At 45.0% G+C, this 27,270-nt stretch overlaps 1 protein-coding gene across 9 annotated transcripts; it reads right to left on the minus strand.

Annotated features, from left to right (window-relative positions):
- Positions 1 to 58: 58 nt before the first annotated feature.
- On the minus strand, positions 59 to 27,169 carry SLC31A1 (solute carrier family 31 member 1). Of its 9 annotated transcripts, none has more exons than XM_076355668.1 (8): positions 27,127 to 27,169; positions 11,346 to 11,407; positions 10,377 to 10,492; positions 7,508 to 7,654; positions 6,646 to 6,807; positions 4,235 to 4,307; positions 3,670 to 3,838; positions 59 to 3,000 (listed from the first exon to the last, which is right to left on the minus strand). In XM_076355668.1, the coding sequence occupies exons 4-8, from the start codon at positions 7,526 to 7,528 to the stop codon at positions 2,799 to 2,801; spliced, it is 627 nt and encodes a 208-aa protein (XP_076211783.1). In that variant the 5' UTR covers positions 7,529 to 7,654; positions 10,377 to 10,492; positions 11,346 to 11,407; positions 27,127 to 27,169; the 3' UTR covers positions 59 to 2,798. The 9 variants fall into 9 exon arrangements, with proteins under 9 accessions (XP_076211783.1, XP_076211788.1, XP_076211785.1 ...); XM_076355673.1 differs by lacking the exon at positions 27,127 to 27,169 and adding an exon at positions 26,716 to 26,731; XM_076355670.1 differs by lacking the exon at positions 27,127 to 27,169 and adding an exon at positions 23,849 to 24,676.
- Between the last annotated feature and the right edge of the window lie 101 nt (positions 27,170 to 27,270).

Genomic DNA, 27,270 nt, shown 5'->3' on the forward strand with positions numbered 1-27,270 from the left:
CCACTTCAGCTGCAGTCTCTGCACTGAGGATTGTTTCCAGAACACACATCCACCACAGTAAAATGCAATCTATTTTATTGGTTAATTATATACAGGAGATTCTTGATATTCACAGTAACATTAGACAAGTTACCGCCACAAAGAGCAAGAGTAAAAAGAAAACCTGACAGTCCACTGTAAACAAAACTAGAAATCCTGCTGGATTTGGTGGGACTGGCTCCAGACAAACTGAAAAGGCACTCAAAGAAAAACAACAAAAGCCGGCTGATGAACACAGCCCGGATGTTTTGTGCACTTGTTCCAAGATGATAATCCAGAGGCACAGCGTGTGGAGACCAAACATCGGGGTACAAAGACAGACACAGGACATCACATTCCAAGCATGCTACATGTGTGTTGACATACGAACTTAATTTACTCAAGTCTTACAATCATTAGAGTCCTCCCTCCAAGCACTACCTAATGTGAGTTTAGCGTTATCAGGACAACTTTAAATACAGCCACCAGAAAGGCTGGGACTGCCCCAAAAGCAGCCAGTACAAGTCACCAGTAGGGAGGCCAGGTTTTGCTCAGACTCTGGCAAAGCAAACAGCAACCTGGGCCAAGAACACGGCAGCCGGTGGCATCTGGTGGACCAGGGGGAGGCTGGTAGGTGGCTTCTCTGGATTGTCAACATTGAACCAAAAGAAAGCATGGCCAAAGCTGGCAGGGAGACATGGACTGGAAACGTCCCTTTCTCAGTTGTGCCTCGCTGTATCAGCGAGCCCAGAAGCAGAGAGGACACAGCCCTCCATCTTCTCTCCTTAACCACCTTCCCTTCAGACCTTCCCTCATGCACCTCTCCCCAAAGCCCAGCCTGGGCTCTCATTTCTAACTCGGGTACTGCCCAATGCTCAAACCATCATTCTTACAGGCTGCTGGAAGGTAGCTTGGGCACTTGCTAGACACTTGGGAGATTTCTGCCCGGGTTCCTGCTCCCCAAGTGACTGCTGCTAGGTCAGCATCACTTCCCTCTCTGCACGCTGGAGAAAGCTGTGCGCCCTCTCCTGTGTGAGCGTGGGCAGGAGATGACCCTTTCAAGACAGAGGTACTCATCCTCGGGGGGAGAAACAATTTCAAGGGCACAGGTGCTACACGTAGAATGAGGCAGAAAAGCTAACAAGAGAACCGAATTTATATTGTAAAAGCCACAGCTGTTGCCTAATCTCCAAGTCATTCATCTCTGATCGCTTGAATCGGAGACTTCAAGTCTGGTCACTTGACTACAAGGAAAGGTGGCTAAAAGGTGATGGCGAGAAGATCAGGCCAAGCAGAGGTTCATTTTAGAGAAAGACACAGCAAGAGGTACACAAAGCCACTTGTGACTATACCCTATAATCAGACATCCCTGCAACAGCAACAACTCCATCTCGTTCAAGAGAAACCAATCAGAGCGTGTCGGCAACGTTGGCTCTGAACTCCTTCAGGGATCAAGCCCCTGAAGTGTAAAGCTTTCAAAACATAAACAACCATCTCCAGCACTTAACTGCTTCAATTTTCTCTGACAAGCACTACGATTTCCTCACAGCTCTCACACAGGGGTTGGAAGGGTCTGTTTTCCACTCTCACAGAGAGGCCTGATTGCTTAGAAGGCTCAGAGATTTTTACCGTCATGATAGATGCAGAGAGAGGGCACCAGTATGTCCTTCTGCAGACCACTGCAGACATAACTCCCTTCAAAGATCAGACTGGGGAAGAGCTTTTCCTATCTCTCATCAGGAGGTGACTAGAATTTTTCCATGAAAATAACTTTGCCTCTTTCATACACTGTTGGTTTACTTCCTTCATCTCAATCAAGGAATGCCCTCTTCAGACATTTTAACCTTTAGTGTCATGAAATCGTTATTTAGCTCTTGTCTCATTTACAGAACTAGTTTTAGTAAACCAAAAGCCTAGCTCTAGATCCATCCAGGTGCAATTCAACGTGAAGTAAATGCGGGTTCAATGGTTTATTTAAAATCTTTTTGCCCTGTAAATACACAATTGTCATCCTCTGTCTACTCTGTGTATTTCCATGATTGTGAAGTAGAAGCAGCCAAACCGTATGTTACCACTTGAAGCTGTGTAAAGCTGCTGGATACATCAGAAGATTAACAACAGTCATCATACTCTGATGGGCTTGGAGGACGGACTCATCTAGACCCCCCTGAAGCACGAGTCACATACTTATGTCAAAGTACTCCCTTGCCAGGACACACCTGAGCTTGTCTGATGTGCAGCACCAAATCTTCCTCAGAGGCTGAGTCCTTCTGCAACAGAAGGTGTCATTGGCCCCAAAAGCTACAATGCCAGGGAGATCTCCTCCCTTGGCATTATGTACATATTGAAAAAAAGTAAAATTAAAATAGCCATTCACACACATGGGCTCCATTGGCAACTTTGATCTTTACCTACGGTTCATAAAACCCTCACAGATGAGCTTTTAAATTTAAAATTTTTTTTTTTTTTAAAAAGAATATTTTCTACATTTCTGTCAGCCAACTAATTTCAATCACGGCATAATCTAAGAATAAAGCAAATCCTAGCCAAGAATGGCTACCACGGGACCCTCAAGAGTCAACCCTGCTGCCAGCCTGCAGCAAGGGGGAGCAGCATACCCCAGATCCTCACATCCCTACACCCCAGCTAGGAATTTGTGGTGAAGTCCAGTTGATTTTCTTTATATTGTTTCTCTTTCAGCTTAGGAACGATCCAGTCCTCGTGATGGCTGCACTTCAAGAGAGCAGTGGGGTGCAGAAGCTTCTGGGCAGCATCCGATGTTAATGGCAGTGCTCCGTGATATCCACAACAACTGCCTTTTTCCAGCTGAAGAGGAAATAGCCCATCCCTGCCCCTGCCGCCACAGCTATGCAGAGGTATCCATTGTACGTCATGAAGATCAGCATGAGGAAGTAACTGACCACGACCTGAATGATGTGCAGTACAGTCTGCAGGAGGTGAGGGAAGCTCAGCATCTGCTGTCTGAGAACACAAAACCCAAAGAACAGTCAGCATCCATGAGACACAGGCGGGAAAATGCACATCTCCAAAGAGAAACCTTAGCTCTTAGGCTGACAGGATGCCAAGGTGAGCAGGAAATGGCAGAGGAGATAACAAAGCAGGCTGGACATAGACTTCTGCATGCATCTGTCACTTGTAACCGTGTTTTTCCCCACAGAGCTGACTGATAACAAAGAAAGCATGGTACTTGCTGGGAGGACAAAACTTTTAGCTGAGAAACAGACTTCTACAAGCTTACTTTACCCCCACATCCAATAAGCAGAATGGCTTCTTTTCTGAGTAGAGGCTTTGACTATCTGTCAACAGAAGGATCCTAAGTATTTTCTGTCAGGGTCGCTGGCTATAACACCCAAATTCTGTTCCTGGAAACTCCCCAAATGTGTTCGTTACTGCTCTGGGGAAAAAAAACAAACTTATCTGACTCCTTGCTGCCTTCCTCCTTTTGTCCCCCATCCTAAAGGGTGGCCAAGTGACTCAAGCACAGTGTCCTCCAGTGTCACGCAGTGTCCCAGTCTGGAGTCAGTATACTTTGCAGAGAGTAATACTGGCTGCATAAATTTTTTTCTGTCCCAGTTTTCACCTTTGACAGCTGCTGAAGAAATTTGTCTTAGAATGAAGTGAAATTCTTACCCAACAGTTTTGTGTGTCTCCATCAAGATAGTGCCATTGGGACCTGGCACTGGCATGGAGTTGTAGCGAATGCTGACTTGGGATTTACGGAGCAGACACTCTCGGGCAATCTTAAGGCCTTCATAAAACATGGCCAGGAAGAAGACAGCCACAAAAGCACCAGCCATTTCTGACAAAAGAGGAAACATTATTATATCTGTGCAACAGAAGACGTTTGCTTCAAAACATGTCAGAAGAGACACTGTGTGATTCAACAACCGCGTCACACTGCACAGCCTATGGCTGGGCACTGTGTGCACCCATGTACAGATGGTAAATGCGAATTTCATCCACACGCTAATTGGAATTTCACCCATGAAGTGAAACCAGCAATCACTTTTGCTAATAAGACCAGTCAAATTCTCAAACTATACAAACATCTCCCTTCTTTCACCCCACAGATGCCATTTAAAACAGACTCAACGCAGTGTGCCTGCATGTTTTTGGCGTAAGTAGCAAGGTAATTCCTGAAACATTAATCAATTGCAAATTTTTTGTTTGGACCGGACAAGACAGTTTTACTAACCTCCAGGAGTATTGATTACAAGTCCAGAAAACAGCAATGGCACATTCTCATAGCTGAAGTGGAAAGTCATTGCCTGCCCAAAACATAAAGAACATCGAGATGAGCCTGAATAGCTCATCCTGAGATGGAGCTCACAAGATTTAGTAAAGGTTTTTGTATTATGACAAGAACTTAGATCGTTTCAGTTGGTCACCAGATGGACTCGAAGAAACTCTTCAGTAAATCTAGCGTAACACACACAAGCGAGACACGGCTAAAGATGCTCCAGGTTCCGATTCTAGTGGGCAGCTCTTTTAGGCAGTGCCCCCTGGGCAGAAGGCACTGTCCTTCACAGAACCTGCTACAGAAAAGTGCCTTCTCCTTGCTTTTGGAGCTCCTTTTCTCCTCAGCCTCAGAAGTAGTCAGGGATTGGGGATGTCTCTGTGGAGCTCATCCTTGCCTCCTCATGACTACTCATGGGCTGGGGCGCAGGGCACTTTCTTCTCCCCGTCTTGACCTCATAAGATCTCATACAGATAAGGGCTTGCATAGCTGAATCCTCTGGTCCCATCCTGCACCGTGCCAGCAGACTATTGTCTCCCTACAGAAGCTCCTAATATCCTATGGAAAATAGAGGCCTAAATACAGGTACAAGGAGTATTATATATAAAGCAGGACCACAGCTTCCTCCTGGTGAAAATAAGGGCTCCTGAACCTGCATGGTGAATGCTGTGGGAAGGAGAGACATCAATGATACCCTGGCCAGCTGGAGTTCATATAATCTTCCCATCCAGGTAAATACATTGCAGTTTAGCGTGTCTTGACCACAGCTGCATACAGTGTTTTCACATGTAAAGTACTCACTAAGCTAGAGGAACTTCTCTTTGAACTCCCCTCATTGCTTAATTAAGGTTATTTGCTGAAGTTCAGAATTATGACTATTTTCAGCATCTGTAAGAATCAGCAGACATTCATTATCCCCAGAGCAGAAATTACTATAAAACATCTTTTAGAGAGTACTTCCATTTCTTTAACGAATTTAACATTTTTACATTTAAAACAAAAACTGCACAAACCAAAGAGCGTTACAGCCTAGTTCCATAAACCACAACTGAAACAGAGCCTGTTACTTGGTGCAAGTGAGGAATGGGAATATGCATACATTAAAATGTGTTCAGTCTATTATCTAAGATGCTGTACCTATTTACTTCCTTCCCTGACAGCGCTATGTGCAATGTTAATTCAAAATCTTGTGCAATTAATCACAGTTTTCAGTTGCAGGGTAAGGCAGGGTCCTGTAAGTATCCATTGAAGATAAGAGCACTTGACACTTGTAAAGAAACAGCATGTACATGGAAAGTAACGGATCAGAGAATGCCAATACTTAGCTGCTAGATTATATGAAAAGCTTCACAAGGACATCAGTGAGTCTGCAAGTTCCACCAGCACTACTGGGCTTTGTACTGGGCCATGTTCACAAAGGGGAAGGCTGTTCTAGTCCTCTCTTCTCCTGCTATGATACTGTTTGCAATATAAGTAGAAGCATTCATTCTTGATTCCTTCTTCGGGGCACACAGCTGGCAGGCAAACTTTAACTGGAGGCTTGCAAAATATACTCCTGAGTATATTCTCATTTGAAATGGAAATGCACACTCTCTCCCCTCCTTTCAAAGTTTAACCATATTTTAATAATCTGAAACTCACTCCAGAAGTATTTAGAAAAGGGAGAAAAAGCTGAAAAACTCCCTAGAACTGGCTACACACAAACAACAGATCCTACGGTCATCTCCATGGAAGCTCTGGCCAGGTTCTCTGCAAAGCTTCAGTGATGCCAGCATGCATAAGTCTGAGCTTGTTTAAATCGAAGTTAGCTAGAGCAGCAGGATTCAGGACCAACACAGCCTTAAGGCCAACGTGGCAAAGAGCCCTGGTAGCACTTTACTCCCCAAACCGAGTGCATACTTAAAAGCTCAGGAGGAAAAGGGCACAGAGGTTGGTCGCCTGCAGGTCAGCACAATCCATCATACTAGTGTGCAATCCTCTCAGTGCCAGTTAAGGCTTTTGCTAACACTAACAGCCTGGAGAACTCCATCCATCTCTGTTTCTTGCAGGAAAATGCTTATTTTGCATTTCTGCCTTTAGCTGACTAGAAAGCAGACACCAGGCTGGCTGCTAGAAAGGTTTTTGCAAGAAAAGACAATTTTGCCAAAGGATCTCCAGCTCTGAAATACATTTCATGTTGCATACCACCTCGTACCATTCCTTCATTCCAGAAGAGCCACAATGGGGTCTGTGTTTTAACTGGATTGATTCATGCCTTCCAAAGCTAAGTTTAATTTCTGATTCTCAAAAGCATAGTCTTTAAGATGACAAGTTACTCTGAACCACAGACAAGGAAAAGCTCTCTGGTTAATTATGACTTCTTCACTTACCATCATCATCATCATGTCAGATCCATGACCATGTCCTGGGGCTGCCATTGAGTGGTGATGTTCAGGAGGATGCATGGTTGGCAACATGGAGCCGTTCATGTGGTGATCGTGAGACATCTTTATGACAGAGATATTCAAAAAGGCACGTAGAAAAGTGGGACCCTGAAAAACAAAACAAAACAAAACAAAAAGCACTTTTCTAAACAGAATATGGTTTCTCTGCTGCTACTGCAAGAGAAAATACTCTAAGTCACTGAGAACTACTGCCTCTGGATAAACTTCTGGAGCATCCTCATGGTCCTGCACTCTGACTAGAGAGAACACACAGCAAAGCGAGCAGGACAGTTTAAAGGAGGTGTGTCCCTCTGAGCTTTACATCATCGTATTTCTGCACCATCCTAAACATTCTTGCCAGAAAGGCAGCCTAATCTGATTGAGGTAGCACATGGCGACAAGTGCTCAGCATAAAGGAACATTTCTTATCTGTAAGAGGAAAAAACCCAAGTCTCTTCTCAATTGCAGTCATGCAAGAGGCAAAAATATCTCAAGCCCTGTTTTAAATTGTATATAGTAAAGGATCAGATTACAATATTTCCCTTAATTGACAGTTACGCATTTTATTGGGAACATGTTTAACAAAGAAATCATGTTAGGTGGTACAAGACCTATTACCAGGCAAAGGTCTGCAATAGCCACAGGCAATCCAATTTCGTTTCCATGAGCTTTACATTGTCACATCTCCCCTCTAATCACATTACACACAATGAGAGAAACACTCAAAAGGCCGCCAGTCCAAATCCCTAATCTGGTTACTGCAAATCAGGTATGTCTGGACACACTATGTTTAAAAATAAAAATACACCTCGTGGTTAGATGCGGACATGGCTTCTGCGCTCTGCACCCCAGCACAGCTTGGGATGGAACCAGGGACAATTTCTGGTGTGAAATGAAAAGTCACCACGTGGAAACAGCAACAGGAGAGAAAACAACCTGGGAATACCAGTCAGTCCTGAAACGACAGCATCTGTCAGCGTGACAGAGAGAGGCAAAGGCAACCCTAGTATAGTCCAGGTGAGATACCACTAAAGTAAGTAAGTACCAACACTGCTGTACTAGACCCTGTCTAGAATACTGTGTACCCTCCTAGTCTAGGCCAGCACTCAAGTAAAACCAAGTGGAATAAAAACCAAAGTACAGACACTTTATCAAATTAAAGTTTAAAAAAAAAAAAAGAGAGGAGATGTACTTCTTTCCAGACAAATCCTCAGGAGTGTTTACAACTGGGAAAAAAGGGCTTTTTAAGCTAAAAGACAATATGGTGTTTGAACAGATAGGTATGAATACATTTAGATTGGAAGGTGAAATGAAACTACAAGAGCTTTCTAAACTGAAAGCAGCACTAACAAACAAAACCCCAAATGGCAACCAGGTGATGGTGGAGCTGGTTCAGTTTGTGGCAGTGACCTTATGACACAGCTGTGCAGGAATCACCGGTGGCCCAGAACACGACTGCCAGTGCAGCCTTGCACCAGTGGCAGGGGGTGATCTCAAAAGGCTTTGGAGTTAAACTAAAAAGAGCAACGAGAGAAGTCAAAGATTTGGGGAAGATAAGGAAACTAAGTCAGCAGTGCTGGGAAAGAACTCAAGAGAAAGAATTAATACACCCTGCAGACACTGAAATTAAATAATGCAGGTAAGCACCTGTATGCACCCAAGTCAGCTGCTATAAGCTACACCAGCAATACACAGCTCAGGTATTTTCTGCATCTCTGTGCAGATGAAGTTTGTAGCCAATCTCTTATTGCATTAGACAACTTCACAATAACTCCCCTGGAAAGTTAACTTGTAATATAATCTAATGGCACTGGCTAAAAGCAGAATGTATTCCCTGTCCATATTTCTGCTAATATTTTTTAGCTCACTCTGCCCCCAATTTGCGCTTAAATATTAAGATCAGAAAAACAGCTCAGAAAAATGTTCAGAGGGAGGGAAAAAAAGAGAGAGATTGATGTAAGAAGCAGCTCACCTGACACAGAAAAGCATTACCAAAGCATACCTGCAGAACAAATGGTGTGATTTTCATATAGCATAGCTTTGAAGATTATACTGTTCCAGAGATGAAATGTTCAAGCGCTAGAACTGAAGTCCCAAAATACAAACACTTGGGAAAGGAATCCTCTGCCAAGACACACAAACTTCAAATTGTCTTTTGCAGCAGGGAAGGAAGAAGAACAGCCAAAGTGCTTTACACCACGGGATCAAAGATAAGTGTGCCACAAGAGGAAAGAAGTAACGTAAGAACCTCCCCTCTCCCCCAGCCAAAATCTCGTCTCCTCCCTCTTCTTCTTTCAGTTGACTGATACATTGCTTTTGCTTTGGATGCAACATTCTCGCTAGTGACTACTGTCCAATTCAATTATTTATTCATTTGAGGATTTCATCCTCCCGCCAAACTCTGCAGGTTCCAATACGCTCCACAGAAGCCCTGGCTGTTTACCAGATTAAAAACTCCCTTCGTAGCTGGGTTGTGTTCAACTTCTCACTAATTTATCATCACTGGTCTTCAGAAAGGGAGAAATAGGGGATGTGTTCTCTAGGTATTTACAGTGTATTAACAAACAACAAGGTCAAGTATTCACAAGTGGCTGCATGTGGACGGGCAGTGTCTTGGTACAGGCTACAAAGCGTATGCTTGATGCTCACCTGTGTAGCTCCTTCCCACCCTACTATACTAGTGCTCCAACGCCAAATCCAACCCCCTACTGCAGTTACCCCACACTGAAAGACATTTTATGAAAACCTGAAAAGGATGGGATATTAAGTGGCATAAGAGGAAATAACCTAGACTGAGCCACTTCAGCTGTCTTTTGTGTTACTAAAGGTAACCAACACGTGGATAAATTTCCATTTAAAAATAAATCGCTTCCAGTGGAACACCTCAGTAGAATCAGTCTCTGAGTGACAACTTAGGAGGCCTCTGCCTGTGCCTTGGGGTAAAAAACAGTATCTAGGGCAGCAGCAGCAACAGGTTAATGGCTGTGTAATATTTCAAGCTGCAAATGTCTGGTTTGCTTGTGCAGACTCTTAAGAGACAAGCTAACTGACATGGAGCTGTGCGTATCACGAAAAGAAGGGCGCTGGTTTTAACAAGTCTGACTCCACACCTGGAGGAAAAAATCCACGCACGTAAGTTTCTATTATCACAAATTCTTTAAATAGGTTTAGTCTTGTGCAAACCCAGCACTTCAGCAGCAGGTATTTTTGTCTGAATGGGTGACTTGATCTCTCGACTGCTGCCTGCTCCACATGTTTGCACAGAGAGAAAGAGAGGCATTGGAGTGGATTCCTGAGCACGCCCTGGAGAGGGGATCCGGAACAGACTGTGGCTGCAGCAGGCTCAGGTGTTTTGAAGCATTTGCACATCTGGAGGGCACAGACCAGATGGTACACCTGCCTCGATGCTGCACTGTTACCAGGGATGCACACACACAAGGATTTTTTTGTACTCTGCAGTAGTACCACATAAGAAAACAAACAGGGTGGGACAGGAGAGAGGAATGAGGAACTTCTCTCCAGGGCTTGTTTCTTTCCCTCTCGGTGCTGTCACCTCAGGCCAGAGTAGCCACAGCCTCCATTTCATGACCCCTCAAATTCTTAAGGAAAACAGCAAGACTCAGAGCTACACGCAGGACTTCTCTTACTTTAAGCCATCATCTTGGAGCAGGACCGACCTCAGCACATAGGTAGGCTCTGTTCAGATAGAGGTTTCTATCCCTCCACTGCAATGCCACCTTGGCAGCTCAGCAAACCAAGCTGGTTCAGGGAGGTGTGCAGCCAGGAGCAGGATCTGACAACAAAAAACTGTTAGCTCAAGTTCAGCATTAGGACTTACTTTCACCCTCCACCAATATTTAACCAGTGCTGCCTCATCTCACACATACAAGCCATTCATAACTCCAGGGCACAGAGAAGGGGAGGAAAGATAGGTACCTTATGCCAGTGCACAACAGAAACAACAGGTAAACGAGCTGCTGAGATGCCAAACACGAAGCAGTTTTCTCAAGCAGGTCTCAGCCATAAGATGACTGCCATTATACATAATCTCCACCACAGTTTCCCAGTCTATTGCTTCTGCCCTGTTAATCCAGAATCCTGCCACTCCACAGTAAATCACAGACTTTTTCCTGCAGCAAACAGCCTTCCAGACACCCAAGGGAGATACACCTTTTAATGCAGAAACAAGACAGACTATGGGAAAGATCTGCCAGGCTCCCAGAAAGTACTTTACAAATCAGCTCGGTCTGAAACACGGTGTGCAAACAGAGCGTCCTTAAAGTCACATTCAAAAGGAACGAAGCCCCTTTCCAAATCAGAAGTCTAACAGGATTAACAACGAAGCCCTAAATCAATGCCCGCTAGAGAAGCAAGCTCTTCCCTTCAAAGCAGTGCCTCATCTTTCCCACACCAGTTCTGAAAAAGCAAGAAATAAAAGTAATTCCACAGGCTCTGCCCAAAAGGACCGGAGCCTTAAAAAACAGCCCTTCAGTCTCCTTTACACTAGTTACTTGTTCAACAGAGATGGTGCTTGCTGCAGTGGCCCAGCACACAGTGGTAGCAAGCACGCCAGCCGTGTCGATGGGGCCGGCTCCTGCACAGAAGCCTCCAGACTTCTGTCTCAACGCAGCTGGAGTGACTCTTACCTAGGGTCTCTTCACCAACGCTTTTGGTAGCAAGAACGAGGTCAGGAAGCCTCTCTCTTCACCTGAAGAAGAAGTGAAAAAGACCTGGTAAGATTTACTAAGAATTAAAATGAAAGCTCCTGACAGAAATCCAAGGGAAAAAGATTAAAATAGCAAGTTGGAATAGGCAAAGATCTCTTGCTTGCGCATCACATACGTCTCCGTCCTGCATGACACAAAGCAATGCTACATATAAAACACATAAGTAATGGAAAAGGCAACCAAAAGTTATCAGTGCTCTACTTACAGCAGTCCAGCTGGCAGACTGTTTGAGCTCCACTGGCTCTGAGCTTGTGGTCTCAAGTCCAATCCTTTTTTTTTTTTTTTTTTTTTTTTAAAAGTGCTGTAAATGGAGGTGGGAGGGGAAGCAGGGAGTCTGCAGACACTACAGCACTGTTCACTGGCTCTAACCGTGGTCTCCACTGAATGGTCTGAACTAGTCATCATGAGACTTAAGCACCGCTTCTAGTTTATTCAATTTCCTGGCAAACTTGACAACTTTAACTGCTTCCTTTCCAAAAGGGTGGACTTGCTGTGACTCCTCCAGGATCCCAGGCTTAGCTCCAGAGCTGCTTAAAGGCACAGCTGAGGGACAGACCAATTCTACCTGTTCACACTGTAGGAGTATCCAGCAACGGCAGCCAGCCCCCTCCTGGGTCAAGCTATATAGACACACTTTAAAGATAAGGGGAACAAACAGATCATTCTTCAGTAATCTAATATAATATGTTTTACAGATACACACTGTTCTCCAATGCCAAAATTCCCCTCGGAGCTCTCCCAAGCAGCTTTAGCAACCCCAGGCTGGAACTCGGACACACAAGGAAGGAGAGTGCTGTGCCCAGCACACCTCTTAATTGCACCTCTGTTTTTTCCTTGTGCAACTCCTGAAGAAGGAGCTCTTAGTGCTATATTAAGATTTTAAGGGATGTTTGCAAGGTCACAGCAGAACTGTGTGGCTTGGCCTGGTACTGCATCACCACCTTAGAGTCCCAACCAAAAGCCTTTACCAGAAGTTTAAGGCTTCCTAAAAGCTCACCACACTAGAAGGGGTTCGGATAAAGAGCAAGAAAGAGAAGGAAACAGCTCGGGAGAGGACCTCCAATACATTTTAAGGGTTAGGTTGTCAGGCTGCGTTAGTTTGTGTTTCCTGGGTTTTGTCCATGACCAGAGAAGCTTGCAAATTGATTCAAGCCAGATCAGTGGAGTCAAGCAGAAAAACACACTGTGTGACAGAGGGCACATTCTCCCTCTCCACCTGTAAGCGGAAGGGATATAGTTGAGCTATTTATACAGATGGGTTTCAGAAGCTTTTGAAGGAAGAAGACAGGTACTCTGGAGGACGTCCAGCTTGAGATGCCAGAGGGTGGACTGCAGGGAGTGGAGAATGATGGGCAAAAAAAGAGCTGAGCAGGGCTACAGACAACATCTTGTGTTCAGCTTTGAAAGGGGATGATGTCTGGGCAGACTGTGACATGCAGAGATGGAAGCAGTCAGCAGGGACGTTAGAAGGGAGACGCAGCCAAGCCAGTAGCATGTAGAGACCAGCTCTTTGGCAGCTATCATACACAATACAAGCAGAAGAATGGGCTTTTAAAAATAACCTACAGGGCTGTTAGTTTTTCATGAGGGGAGAAAGCCACGCAGGAGAACTGATCCTCTGTCATCACCTCCATCAAGGATCCCATCAAGGATCCCAGGCTGGAACCGTTACAGCACAGCCGTGGATGCTGAAGGTGATGGCAGAGAACATGGCATATCAAAAATGCTCCGTTGTTCATGAGCCATGCCCACGACTGACGGTATTTGCCCAGGTTGAGATAGACCCTTTCTTAAGGCGACCCTGGCAAATCCTAGAGGCAGGATAAGGGGAGAGAGTGGAACCAAGCCTCATGCCACCCATGCAGGGAAGTTTGGGGGTGAAGGATTAAGCCAGAGTTCAGTTCAGGTTCTCTGCAGCACAGCCAGATCACACGGTTGGGGCCAATAATCGCGCTCTGAGAGTACATGCCCCTTCCTCGGTGCCTGGGGGAACTCATGGGGGGTCTGCGGGTCTTGGCAGGGCTCTCTTGTGATCTTTGCAAAGTGGAGTCATTTTGCTGTTTTCTCACACTTATCTGAGCTGCAAACCTCTATCCTTCAGGGCTCCTGGCTGCCACTGTTTGCTTATTTTATTCTTACCAAATCCTTGTGTTTCCTTCCCACATTCCACACTTGTACCAATACACGTTTGTCCCTCTCATTATAGGGCTGCTCCGTCCCCAAGAGACAGGCTGCACCCTCCACATCTAACTACCGCATAGCACTCATGGGCACAGGAAAAGAAAAAAAAAAAGGTGGTCCAATTTTAGACTATGGATTCCAGTTGAGGTGCTGGCTCACACAGGCTTCCTGCTGTTGCACAACATTATTTGGCAGCTCGGTGCAGTTATATACATTAATCAACTTTTAATTAAAATGAAGATTAAAAGAAGTTGATAAAGTATCAGCATTGGTTCAACCCTTAAGGTCCTGTCCTTTGCTTTGAACCAAAGCAACACTCAGCTATACAACTAAGACAAAGCTGGTCGCACTCACTTAGCACAATCCCCATTACTAGAGGAGGGGCTGGAGCTCTTCCTCTCAGCATGGCTACAATCACATCCCTTTGATGGAGTTTATTTTCATAGCAAACTTGTCTGGTCACCGTCTGTTAGAGACCCTGCTTGATCTGCTTCCCTAGAAGGGGATGGTCATTCCTAATCTTCCAGCTTCTGCAGACTCCTCAGGAAATCTCTAAATCTTTGAACAAGGAAAAAAAAACCAAACTAAGGACAGACTGTTCTTTACAGACAATGCACTGAACTTCGTGAAGCAGAGCATCATGCCAGCCCATGTCATTACTAACAGGCCCAATGAAGTGAAAGCAGCAGAAAACAATCCCGCAGAGCAGAAAACCTAAGACTGTAAGACTGATAATATTGGAGGAAAGGCTGAGAAATGCTGACAAGAGATGTGTACAGATGGAGAGAACAATGGTGAGTTAAGCAGGCTGAGCAACGAACAGACTCCTCTCTGGACAAGGTTTTTGCTCAGCCATACTGAAACTACAGGAGATAGAAAAGCAATAAATGAAGGATACTCCTGAGAAGCATGGCAAAACTGAGGAGTTTTCGTGGCTGTAACCTCATTTCTGCTAGAGAAGTCTGACACTTACAGCCCAGGTTCAAGCACTTGGAACGCACACAAAGCTTTGCATCGAGATCCAAGAGTGATCCTCTGCTGTCTCACAAAGGGTCCCAAAGTCCACCAAGCTACAACCTGGCAGTTAGACTAGATGATTGTTGTAGGTCCCTTCCAACTTAACTATCTTATCCTATCCTACAATGCTTGTGCTGGCCACCTCTCAATCCTTGCCTCAGTAGAGCAGGTAAGATTACTTCCACAATGACCTCATCAACCTTCAGCAAGAGGTGACAGAACCAATGCCGTCACTCCTCAGTTTGTCTCTTTTCTCACAAATTCTAGGTCAGCAATGGAGGGGTGACTGCATCAGCACAGGAATCAGTAGAACCTCCCCTCATCTACAAGAGAATCCTGCGCACATTCCCACACAGACTAGCGAACATTAAGTTTTCTTTTGAAAGAACTGCAATCTTAGAGACCAATCCATGCCTCCAACTGTTGGGCCAAATCTTGGAATCACCACCTACACGTGCTCTCCAGGCTGCCCCACTCCTGGCAGGGCATGAGACAATAACACCATCTCTTCAGCACAGCAGCAACAAGCTGCTTCTTACCATCCCCTATACAGTGCTAAAAGTGAAAAAGTTTTTGAAGGTGCGCAATGGGCTTTTGGGCTCAGAATACAGCAGTGGGTACATCTGACTAGATCATTTTCAAGCCATTGCAAATACAACACAGTCCTTGCCCTGACAAATGCAAAACGGTAGGAAGGGCATGATACTAGGAATGACACCAGAATTGGATCTGGCAGCTCCTGTGAACACCACAGGGTACGGGCTTGCAAAATGCAGCCTAGTGCTCATCTGTTTTGCAGACATTGCTGACTGCACATCTGTCACAGAAGCGTGGCTCAAGGGAGTTATTTCTGGGTGATGGACAGATGCTGAAAGCTGTCACGAGGCTGACGACGGTTGGTGAACTGAGCATGCACGGCTCTTATCCACACAGAGGACAGCCAGGCAGGACACAGCAAAAAAGTTTTGGAGAAAGAGATGTCAGAAATGACGTGAACTGAAGTATTCTACTACACCAGCAACAACCTGCTACCATCCTGATAAAACACAAGCACTTTCAACCCGAGTGAGCTCAAATTAACCTGAAGTCCCCAGTGGGACACTTTCAAAGGATCTGACCATATTCCACCCTTGGCTGTCTTCGACACCCCAGCCAGAGGGACTATTATAAGCTGAGCAAATCAAAAGTGCAGTTCAGGGAACAAAGCACAGCTCGCTTGGCCCAGAGCCGCCCACCTACTGACCAGAAGCAGAAGGCCAGGAACAGACATGTCAACTGCAAGTTTTTTTTTTTTACTGCTAACGAACACCAATAAACATTATAGTCACTATTCAGAAAGGTGAGATGCTACATCAGCAGACAGTGAACTCAAACGGTGTCAAAGGTGGTACCAATTGAAAGGCAATTAGGATCTCTTCAATAGTTCAAAGTTTGCCTGTTTATCTCTGAGTGTCACAAAACTTTCCCCTTTTTCACGTTACTGCTCCAGCTCCAACAGAATAGCACCCACCTCCAGCCAGCTCTTCTCGCTGGGCACAGAAAACAAGGACATGCAAGCATTGTATCGGGTACCAAAGCCAGAGCAGATCAGTTCTGCAGCAGGCCTGTGACTCTTGCACTCAGAAGGAGCGACTTGCCATGCTCAAGCCCATCACGAGCACAATTTCTTCCGCTCTGTACATGTGCATTACTTCCCCCCTCCCTGTTTTTATTTCTCTATTTCTTCCACCAGTAGCCTTTCAGATCCTATATTTGCTCTGCACCGTTTATTGTTCTCCTTCCTGTCTAGCCGGATGAGACAGTCGTCCCCCTTTTCTGACACCCAAGAGCACAGAAGTTTCTGGAGAGCAGCAGAATTGAGGCATCTCAGAACACGCAAGACCTGAGGAGTGAATGCCAGTCCCACAGCTCCCAAAGCAGAGATGATGCCATACAAAAGCTGACTCAAACACTCATCTGGAGAGAAAAGCATGGCATTAGAGATGCCAAAACTGACAGAGGATGCTACATTACAATTTCTTTATAAAACATCCAGGCTAAAGGGCTCCTACATAAGCATGTCAGACAGCAAAATCCCTTATAGCCAATGCCAGCGTGAATTCAGAGCTAGTACTAACAAGTTTCCATCAAAGGCAATTCCCAGGAGGCATCTACAGAAGAACCTCAGCACTCCCTATGCATGTCAAAGACTTCTGAAGCAATTATCCCAGGACCACAGTCTGACAGGCCACTTTATTACAGCTTCACCTCTCTTCCTCAGACCATCAAGGGTATGAAACAGTAACACAGTAATACGTACCCATGTCACAACATACCCAGTATTCAGCATCCAGGGAGGAGAAACCTGAAGGGCTCCCCTTCCCCCCAGGGACCATGCTGTGTTCAAGCAGAGAGAAGGCAGAAAATCCTAGTGGCTTAACAGGCCTTGTTGGGATGCCAGAATAGCTGAGTGCAGTCTGCTTACTGGGCACGACGACGATTTCGGTCAGAAATCCTCACCTGAGGACCCTCTCGCTAAAAACCACTTAGTGCTCACTTGTCAGCTGGAGAAAGCTGCTTAACCCTCCTTCTTACTGGTGGAGAGAAACGGGACAGCAGCAGGGAAGAGGAGACAGAAAAGAAGTGCCATGTGACCCATATTTTCCAAGATTACATAATTTCTTGAATAAATAGATACTTCCTTATCCTCTGCAGTGGTTTCTGCAGAGATGTTACACAACCGAGCACTGGAATGGCAACCAGGGAGATGTGACCCATATGGCCAGAGAGCAGGAAACATCCTGCTGCCTCACCATATGCTGAGGAGCAAATGGGACAGAGTCCTGAGCCTTGCAATACTCTTCAAAAACTTTTTAATCTAAAAAAAATTAGTATTTGGAACTGTATCTTAGACAACTTCTGCTTCCGTAGAAAACCTAGGCCTAGTGAAGAATTTCTCTTCCTATTTTATATGTCCTGATCAAGAACAGCTTCTAGCACGCATTCTTCTACCTACAACAGACTTTTTTTAAATGAAGGGAAAACTTAAATCTTAAAATGAAGGAAAAACCTTTTGTGCACAAGATTCGCCATCATGCTCACTAATTCATCATCCAGATTCCTGCAGGTTCACGCCACCCGCAGCAGTGGTATGTATGAAAAAGAGCCAGCCTATCTCACACAAAAAGGGTGTCTCTGTCCAGAGGGTAGGGAGTTGTATTATTGTTTGTGACCATTAGTGGCCACATGCAGAAGCATTCAATCTATAAGGAACGCTTGCAAGGTACTACTTGCAAGTTAATACCTGATAAACCATTGCTGCATGATTTGTTGAAGTAGGAAGGACACATACCAGGCTAAACAGTATAAACAGCTCTGACCAGATTTATTTCAAAGGGTGCCTTCTAGCCTTAAGCCCTATAAGACTGTAAAATAATCTCAGGAGACACAAAATGAAACCAGGAGTCAGCAAGTGCATTCCCAAGTAAGCAAGCAGAAGTTTCCTCAGCTGCAAAAATGCAATGTGACTCAATGTGCCCTAAAAATGCATTACCTGGCCTTTAATGCAGGTGCAAGATTACAGATGCTATCTAGCAACATCATAAATACCTTTGTCTCACGTAGATAAAACTAATGCTGAGGGTAATAAAATGGATGGCATCGGTTTATTACAGGCCTCATAAAAGGGAGCCTAAAGTCCATCAACAGAGATGATTCAGAAGACTCACAGAAGATTCCCAGATCTTACCCCACTTGCCCTTGTTCCACATGTCACCGCAGGAGGACTTGCAGTTAAGATTTTCAGTCACAAAACTGTTGAGGTTTAGGAGACCTCCTGAGATCATCTAGTCCAACTTCCCTGCTCAAGCAGGCTCAGCTGGAGCAGGTTGCCCAGTCACCACCCTGCGCATGACGTCTGCACATGTAGTTTGATAACCTGTACGTGTCAAGGACTTATCAGTTCTTGCAGAGATGGCGAGGAGCTGCTCTGTGCTCTGGAAAGCAAGGCCATCATTTACGGACCCAGATACAGGTCCTGTAGTTGAACTAAGAAGCTCCTGTTCTTGACCATCCAGCGAATCCTTTGGCAGAGAAATCTTCCGTCCACTGAACTCAGACAATGCCTCAGGCACTGCAGTGCAGTGGTAACAAAGATAGTTTTAAGTTAATGGATCAGCTGATAACAACCTAGCCATTTACACAAACCTGCACAAGCGGAAAATAAGCTCATTTTTCCCCTCTGGCTGTTTTTCAACATCATAACCAGACTTAGCCCAGGAAAGGCAACACTTGTACAAGTTCTGAACTGGCTTTCAGGTGTGTTTTGAGAATCTGGACAAGAAGAAAACCACCCTCCAGAACTCCTTGTTAATTAAGTTTTAGGAATCCATTCCACACACATGATATGAGACATATTGGTTTAAGCAATTCATGTATGTTTTTACATGTCCAGTACTGCCACACACTCATCACAGAGAAACACCTTCATTGTGCATTAGCTTCTACCACATGCGAAAGCTTCCTTGCATAACAATCCCAGGAGCACATTTCACTCCTTTCTTTTCATATTTAAAAAGTTGTTTGTCTACAGTTACTCCTTAGATGTAGGATGCGTCCATGTGTGGACGCAGCATTTTAAAGTGGCCACTCAACCATTCATCTTCCCTGGAGCTGTCACATTGCAGCCTGTGCCAGACATTGCCGCAATAGCCATGTGTTGTTGATGTCAGCTCCTACAGGAATACGCTGGGACTTCCAACTCCTACTCTGGCGTGTCAGGGTCACCTTTTAAATATAGGCTTTTCAATAAAGACCTAATAGTTCGCAAGACTGACTTTTAGAAAAACACTGACGTTCTACCTGCTTGCAGAAGGGAAATGAATGCGTGTTCATTTCACTTTGCATCACCATCTATGACTCTCCCTCAAAACAAAAGCTTGTTCCACCACGGCCAAAAATCAAATTATTTTGTTCTTAAATTGTTCAAAACCCCTGTTGTTTTCAGAAGCCTGAAGCTGTTTCTGAGCAAAATGCAAGGTAGAACATAGGTCATCATCAGCAAAATCCATTCCACTGTGTTTTTAATTAAGCCCAGGAAGTCGATCTCTGTGTCGGCAGACAGGTAAGACCAAAATATATATCACCAGAGGCACTTCCCTACTCTTGCTCCGTGATGTCGGATAACAGCAAGAGGATGGAACGTGTGACATATAAATAGCTTCCAGGTAGTAATGCAAATACTTGTAGGAGTTCGGAGAACAAATTCATAGCCCTAGCCCATAGAAGAGAGAACCTCTACATTTTAACTTTTGGAAATGCAAAAATACAATCCCACCTTCACTCTTAGTCAACTCAGCGAGGTAGAAGATCTCCTACGATAGCAAGAAGAGGGAAAGGCCAATCAAATCAAGCCATTTTCTGGGAAGGAACTTGCCTTTGGAAGAGCCTTGGCCTCATGACACTCCTCCGACAGGAAAACCTCTAGGGCATGGAAAGCTAGAACAAATAGCGATCAACAATTTTTTTATTTTTGTTACGAGTGACAATAAACCAATCTGAGAAAAAGCTTCGAAGACTGCTTTTTTCATTTAGCTTTCAAACCCTTGGACTGCCACAGAGCTGTTAATCCAAAGCAGAAATGATTCAGAGCTAAAGAAAGCTGAGTACTTACTATTCCAGAGACAGGTTTTCCATCTACTACCTCCAGGAAAGCAGTCTTCTCCAAACAGGCAACAAGTCTGAGACGGATCAAAGTTTCTAAACTTTCAGATAATGCTGACAAGCAGAACGCATATCATTATCTATATCAAAGGCTAATCATTAACTACTGCTTGGATTTAGCTATGATCACTTTTACTCCACTTTAAGCCTATTTATTGCCTGACCTGCAGCCTATTTCAAACCAGACCCATTACTTGCAATATGGTCAGTGGGAAATATTTATATTCAGCTTCTCCTAGCTGTGCAAAATGGGGGTAAGGGCTGAAGCAGCAGGGATTTCTGCTACGTTCTACTCGGGGTGAAACCATCCCTCACAAAACATTGACAATCCCTATTGTTACAGCCAAAGATTTCATATGATCCAAGATAAACATTTACTGCTCGGACTATGCCTTCAGTGGGCTGCAATCATGTTAGGACCAGACCAAGGACTGGGATGCTCACATAAAGCTCCCCGTAATAGCGAAAGTAACTCCCGAGTCTTCCTCACGAGATACTTGCGAAAATGCAAAGAGATTTTAGAACTCCCTGACCAGATTAAATGTGTTGCAGAGATGACTTTCAAACACATTACACAAAACACATTTCAAACATTAATTTCTCTGACAGAGAAATCAGCGCTTTGCTTGCTTTTGGATATTGTAACAAAGCAAGCTTAGTTTCCTTTAGTATCTACCCCATAATGAAGAAATGCGACGTTTTCAAAGCTACAGGCCAATTTTTAGGAGCTTGGGGGAGTGGTAAAAAATAACAAGGCAGATATATCATAAATTGTGCAGAAATTCTTCAACAACGTGTACAAGACAAACCCTGCCAGGGTAGCTGGCTTTCTGACCTGTCTGATCGGAAAGCTGGCGTCAGCAATTGCTACGGAAGAAAAAATGTGACGAAGGAGAAAAAGTGGAAGAAGTATAGCTGTACTGTGCTCTGCAATACAAGTGCCCTTATTGTAGGGGCAGTGGTTTCAAGCAAGATCAAAAGCAAGAGTTGCACAAAAAGGGATCAACTGGCAAGCAGTGCACATGATCCTACTGATGTACGGGATGGTTTTACTTCAGGAATTCAGCAAATTAAGGAAAGTCATGCTACTGCCAAAAGGTTTTTTAAACTACTACGTCTTATCAAAGAAGCAAAACAGTCAGAATAAAGCATATTAGGCTTTACTATCCATATAGCAGGACATCTTATAGCCAAGGACACTACTTTGTGTTTATGCCCTGTATGAAGAGAGCAGCACAAAAATGGCTTTACAAGTACAGCCAAACCTGTAGCAGGAACATGAGGGCAGCTGTAAAACTCCCAGCTCACTTTCTTTTAAATTGTTTGGGCTTCAATTTGACAGTACCTGTAACATTTTCCTCCAGCATCCTTCAGTCTCACCTGACACCACCTTAAACATTAAGGTTCAGTATGTCCTTGTGAGATAATGTCTTACCCCAAGTTAATGAAGGGCACCAAAGCCAATGGTAACTTGATTTGTATAAAACTCTCCTGGCAGAGAACCCAGAAATCATGACTCAGTCTCTTGTCAAATCCATTAGACCTGGAGATCAAACAAGGACACCATAAAAGAGGCAACTGAGAAAACCAGACCAACACCGTGGGCTGCATTTCACTTCCCCAGTATTCCAAGGCTGGGTGTGTTCCTCAGGAGCTTGCGCTTCTACTTCCCTTATCACTTTGATGTACAAGGGTTGACTTACCATGTCAGAAATGTGCATGGTATCTCGCTGCCCTCCCACGGAGTGCTACACTGACAGCAGCCGCTGTGGTCACTTCCCGAGGGCTGGAGGAGAATGAACTGGGATCGCCTGCCTGCTGGGAGCGTTGGCTTTGAGTCTACTCCACGTTTGTTAGTGTTTTTCTTTCCCAAGTAAAGGATGCAAGCTTGAAAACGCAGTCAAGCTGTGACAATACGCTGTCAAGTCTCTTTAGTACAATGCCTTCAGAGCAGGAAAAGTTAACTGAGGTAGTAACTGATTAATCGGATCCCTGGCTCTCAGTGCAGCCTCCGTCCAGACACAACATGGAGGAACCCAGCCAGGAGCTGCAGGGAGCTGCTGAGCTGCACAGCGCACTGAGGCCGGGCACTCAGCCCGCACCGGGATGCACAGAGCTGCTTCAGTTTTCCCATACAGAGTACATTCACCATTTGAAAGAAATCAGACAAGGAGCAGGTTGGGTCACAGGGACGAGCATCTCCATCAGGAGGCTGAAGCCACATACCTTTCAGATAGCTGCTTTTCCAAGCTCACAAAGGAGCAGGCTAGCCGGTTGGCTAACAAGCATTAGCTTGTAAGCTCAGAAGTGCACTGCATCTTGGAGGTGGTCTGAAAGTACTTTTTAACCCTACAGATCCAAGTCCAATTAAATTATCTCTAACGTGAGAAAACACCTGAAAGTGTATTTACCATATACACTCCTTCCCCCAAGAAGAGATGCATTAAGTGTTTAAAAAAAAAGCCAACTGTCAAGCTTTCTCTTATCCAGGTTAGCCAAAAGATCAGCTAAATATATCAAAGCTCATATTCCAAGCTCAGGTACCTTCATCAGAAGAATGAGATTTGAATCCTTGATAACTAATGAGCATGTGTGGGAGAAGAAGGCTTTGTTAAAGTGAAATAGCACTCACAAAGCCTCAGGAGAGAACTTGGTGCACTTGCTGTTAGTTTCATGGCAGAACAGCTGTATTCTTTTCCAAGTTTTCTCCCAGCTTCTCAGGCTTGATATCAGGATGTGCTGAGCATCCAGTGAGAACAGAAGATGCTCGATCACTTACAACATTTTGGCCCGTGATCTAGAGCTACCATGGTCTGCTATGTTAATTTAGATAAACATTAGAGTGAACCAATTATATGCATGTACAACTTTTTAAACAGATTATAAATGACATTCACATCTGTGGTACGACGACAACTGTGGGATTTTCTAATATTATAAATGTGCAGACTGAAAGAGCAAAAAGAAAATTTTAAAATATTTTCCACAGAAGGAATTGCTCTAGCTAGCGATCACAGTTGTTCAAGTGCCACTGGAAACCAACAGGACCCTTGCAGATATGAACTGGTGAGACAGAGGGAAGAAAAGATGTTGTGAAACCTATGTTGGGAAGACGACATTAAAGACTGTAGAAACAGAGAAGGAAGGACAAAAAGGAGGTATTTCATCACAGCCTCCCGCTTCTAGATTGGCTTCTAAACCAGAAAAGTCTAATTCCAGGACCAACAAATGAAAGGCTTTAGACAGTGAATTTGTAGTGCAGCAAAATAGGAGTTTAATTCGTTTACAATAACTAGTCCCATTATTCTCTGCATTAGCAGATTCCAGCTTTCAGCTGAAAAAGAGGTTAATGAAAAAATCATTGGTCTCGAGTCCCCTGGGACTTGATTGGGAACATTTCCAGAAAACCAGATTGAAACAAAATGCAATGGAGTATAACTAAGATTGGATTTCCCAGAGAAAAGCAACATAAACTAGACTGAGTCTTTTTCATCCTTCCCTAAGAAAAAATTGCCAAGACTCACAGCGATTTCCTGGCAGACTTTTGGAGAAGTTCACGCTGGCAGTCTGCTTCAGCTCAACTTCACCGAATTCTGATGCAGATTATTGCTAACTTTCAGGGTGACCTTCAGCCAAGTGTGGAGAAGGCAGGTCTGCAGGGGCATGAAATTTTCCTGTTGGGTAGAGGGGTCTTTATAGCAAATACAGAAACCAAAAAGGAAAGGAGAAAATATTACATTTTACTTCAAAGAACAAAAAGTTCTGTCTTCTCTCTGACCTAATGTCTGGTTGGAAAACAAGACAGCCAAAAGGAAGCTCCTTAGGGCCCGGCCTCAAAACTCACCATGTGAATACAGTAGGTCTTCTCATCTATTTGTACTAGAAGACTGTTAAAGATTAGTATTCTCAACACCTTCCCTTCTCAAGCGTTAAGCTTTTGTTCAGGTATAGTGTCTCACTAATCCAAAACTTGAAGTTACACTGCAAAGGGGTAAGTGAGAGAAGAATCCTCCCAAGCCTCTTTTCTAAAAAGGAAAAAAAAAAGAAAACACAAACCTCCCTGTCATTGCACCACTCCAAGTCAGAGTAAGTGGCAGGGACTATACCTTTAAAACAAAAAAGCAAACATGCAAAAGTGACTTGGAAAGCTTATTTAATTCTTCCTCTCTACTGGCAGAAATTATTCTAATTCTCAGCCTAGTTAAAAAGCTGCTCTAGATTAGAAATCCGATATGAAATTAAAATAATTCTCTGTAACTTCCAACAAGCAGTGAAATCTCAGTAGAAAACAGCCATACAAAATTTCTCAGTTCTCAATACAAAATTGTGTGGGAGCCTGCAACTCCTGCTAGTTTTATTCTTTTCAATCCTTTTTTTTTTTTTTTTTTTTTTGGGGGGGGAGTGGAAGAAGAAAAAACCTGCTTACTGCAAAAATTTTTGTATTCATAGCAAAAAGCATCACTTTAATTTTGTATTGTGCAGCAGGGCAGTCACAGTCAGCTTCACCGACACATCCACAGTTATGAAGCCAACATGCATTTAAATAGCAATATTTACACATTATTTCCAGTGCCCCCTTTGTAATGAAGGATGAGAAAAAAAGTAACGCATAATCCAAAGCTTGACGAAAGCCTCAGGAAATATTACATCATAAATTGTATTAATTGGGACCATTAAACTGAACGATAACTTACCCTATAAGATCACATATTGTTACTCATTAAAAATACTGCAAAAGCTTTATTTACCTCAGCCTCAAGCAGAGGCAAATTAAGATCAAACGGATTAAAAGTATATTTAATAAATACTTGTGAAGAGTTTAATCCACCTTTGCACAAAACGTCATACTATTAAGCATTCTGAAGCTTGGAATTTGAGCACGAACAGGAAAAATCGGTCAATGACTGTGAACTCATGTGGAGCCACAAGCCCACTGCAAACTCAAATGCAGAAGAGGGCTATGAACAAAGCTTAAATAAAAAAAATAAGTGGCTAAGACAGGGCTTAGACGTGACACTTGCCGTTGTGCTGCAGGACATATTCCTACCAGCTACCTACCCACCCTCACTGACATTAAGACTTGCCAGTGCTGAATCCCAGTGTGGGAAAGCACATCAGGTTCTCAGCTAAGAGGTTGTTCACAGGACAGGAATCCTTGATTGTAGCAGGACTGTTGTTTCTGCTACCAACAGTCGAAGTTAAACTTCGTACTAAAAAGAAAAAAAAAAAAAAAAGAAAAAGCTGGGTACAGACGTAACATTACCTGTACCCAAAAAACCCTAAATTCAAGTGCAACACTAGGACTTAGCCACATAGGTCTTCTTCACTGTTTAAAAAATATATCTTGAGTGCTAACTTGGTAGAAATACGGAAGGAGGCAAAGCAACAAGTTATCTTTTCATCTAAGGAACGTAGGAACCACAACTCCTATTTGAAGTTCATGTCCACCTGCCATATCAAGATAGGACCAATCTGCTCCCATTAGGAATTTACATCAAATTATTGTATAACTATTGTGTGTGTGTGGTTTTGTGGTTTTTTTTAAACAGAAACAAGGCTTTTGACCCTTTGCACGTTTCATTCTAAAATAATCACGTATTCTGCAATGAAAAAGCTACTTAATGCTTCCCCGTGTCTTTTCCCTTTAGAATTGAAATCACCGATATCCCAGTCGTGCTGTATTCTCATTGCAATAAACCCCTCAAATTACTGCAAACGCAGCGCTACAACAGACCTAGCAACTTCGTGCTCGGACTCAAACATCCTAAAAGTAACTATTATTACAAATTTCCAATCAGTGCCAGAAAATATCCAAAGCCAGGAAATTATTCAGCCCTTATTGCCGTTTTGCTCTCCCCTGCGTTCAGTTTTGCCGCATTTCAGCATCCTCGGGTTCCGAAGTGCTGCATTTAAAGACAAGGCAGCGGGTCTCACAAAGCACCTAGAGATACCAGCTTTTCAAGAGAAAACAAAAAAAAAATCACCAACAAAAGAGGCATATTTCTCAAGCTACAAGGCAAAGGAGGAAAATTGCTTAGCGAGGGCCAGCTCAGATGTTTTTAAAACCAAGAAACTATTCTGATGCTGAGAAGAAAGCGTGTCACACAGCAGTTGTCGCCCCTCGGTAACTTAGAAGTACGAGAACCAAATCTGGAGCATAACAGTGCCCGCGTGTCCCCAGCCTTCCCGTAGCACAGACCTGCAGCGGGGATACCGAGCCGCACAAGCGGAGCAACGAAACCACCCGCCGGCAAAGCCAGACCGTCCCCTGGAGGCGGGCCGGCCACCCAGCCCCGGAGGGGCTACGGCTTCCCCCCGGGTTTGGGGCAGAACGGCGGGATGCCTTCACAGCAAGGGCAGCGCACGGCGACTCGGGGCGCCCAGCCCTCACCTCGGGAACAAACGCGCTCCCGCTCGCAAAGCCAGGCCGGCAGCCTCTCCCTGCGCCGCCGGGCACCCGGCGGACCCGCCGCGGGGGTGCCTGCCGCAGGGCCGCCCGGCCCCCTCCGCACCCCGGCGAGGTCGAGCCCCGGCAAGGTCCCGCCGAGGCCGCGGCCCGCTGCTCCCCTAGGCCGCGGGCCGGCCCGGGGCTGCCTGCCCCCTCAGGCACCCCCGCGGTGACCCCGCCGCTGGCAGGCCGCCCCCCCGCCGCCTCACAGCCGGCCCGGCCCGGCCCGGCCCGAGGCCCCCGCGTCCCGCCAAGGGCGCCCGGGGGTAGCGGCGGCCGCGGGCCCCCTCAGGCGGCGGAGGGGGGGGGGGAGGCGCGGGGCACGAGGCCCCCTGACACCGGCACGTCACTCACCACGCGAGCGCCGCGAGACCGCGGCTCCTCCGTCCCGCCAACCCCGCGCTGCCAGCCCCGCCCGACAAGCCCCGCCCCCTCCGCCAAGCCCCGCCCCCTCGACGTGTCCGCTAAGCCCCGCCCCCGCGTGGCTGCCCTTCCTCT

This window comes from Aptenodytes patagonicus, chromosome 18 (genome assembly GCF_965638725.1).
Source record: "Aptenodytes patagonicus chromosome 18, bAptPat1.pri.cur, whole genome shotgun sequence".
In the NCBI taxonomy this organism is placed as follows: Eukaryota; Metazoa; Chordata; class Aves; order Sphenisciformes; family Spheniscidae; genus Aptenodytes; species Aptenodytes patagonicus.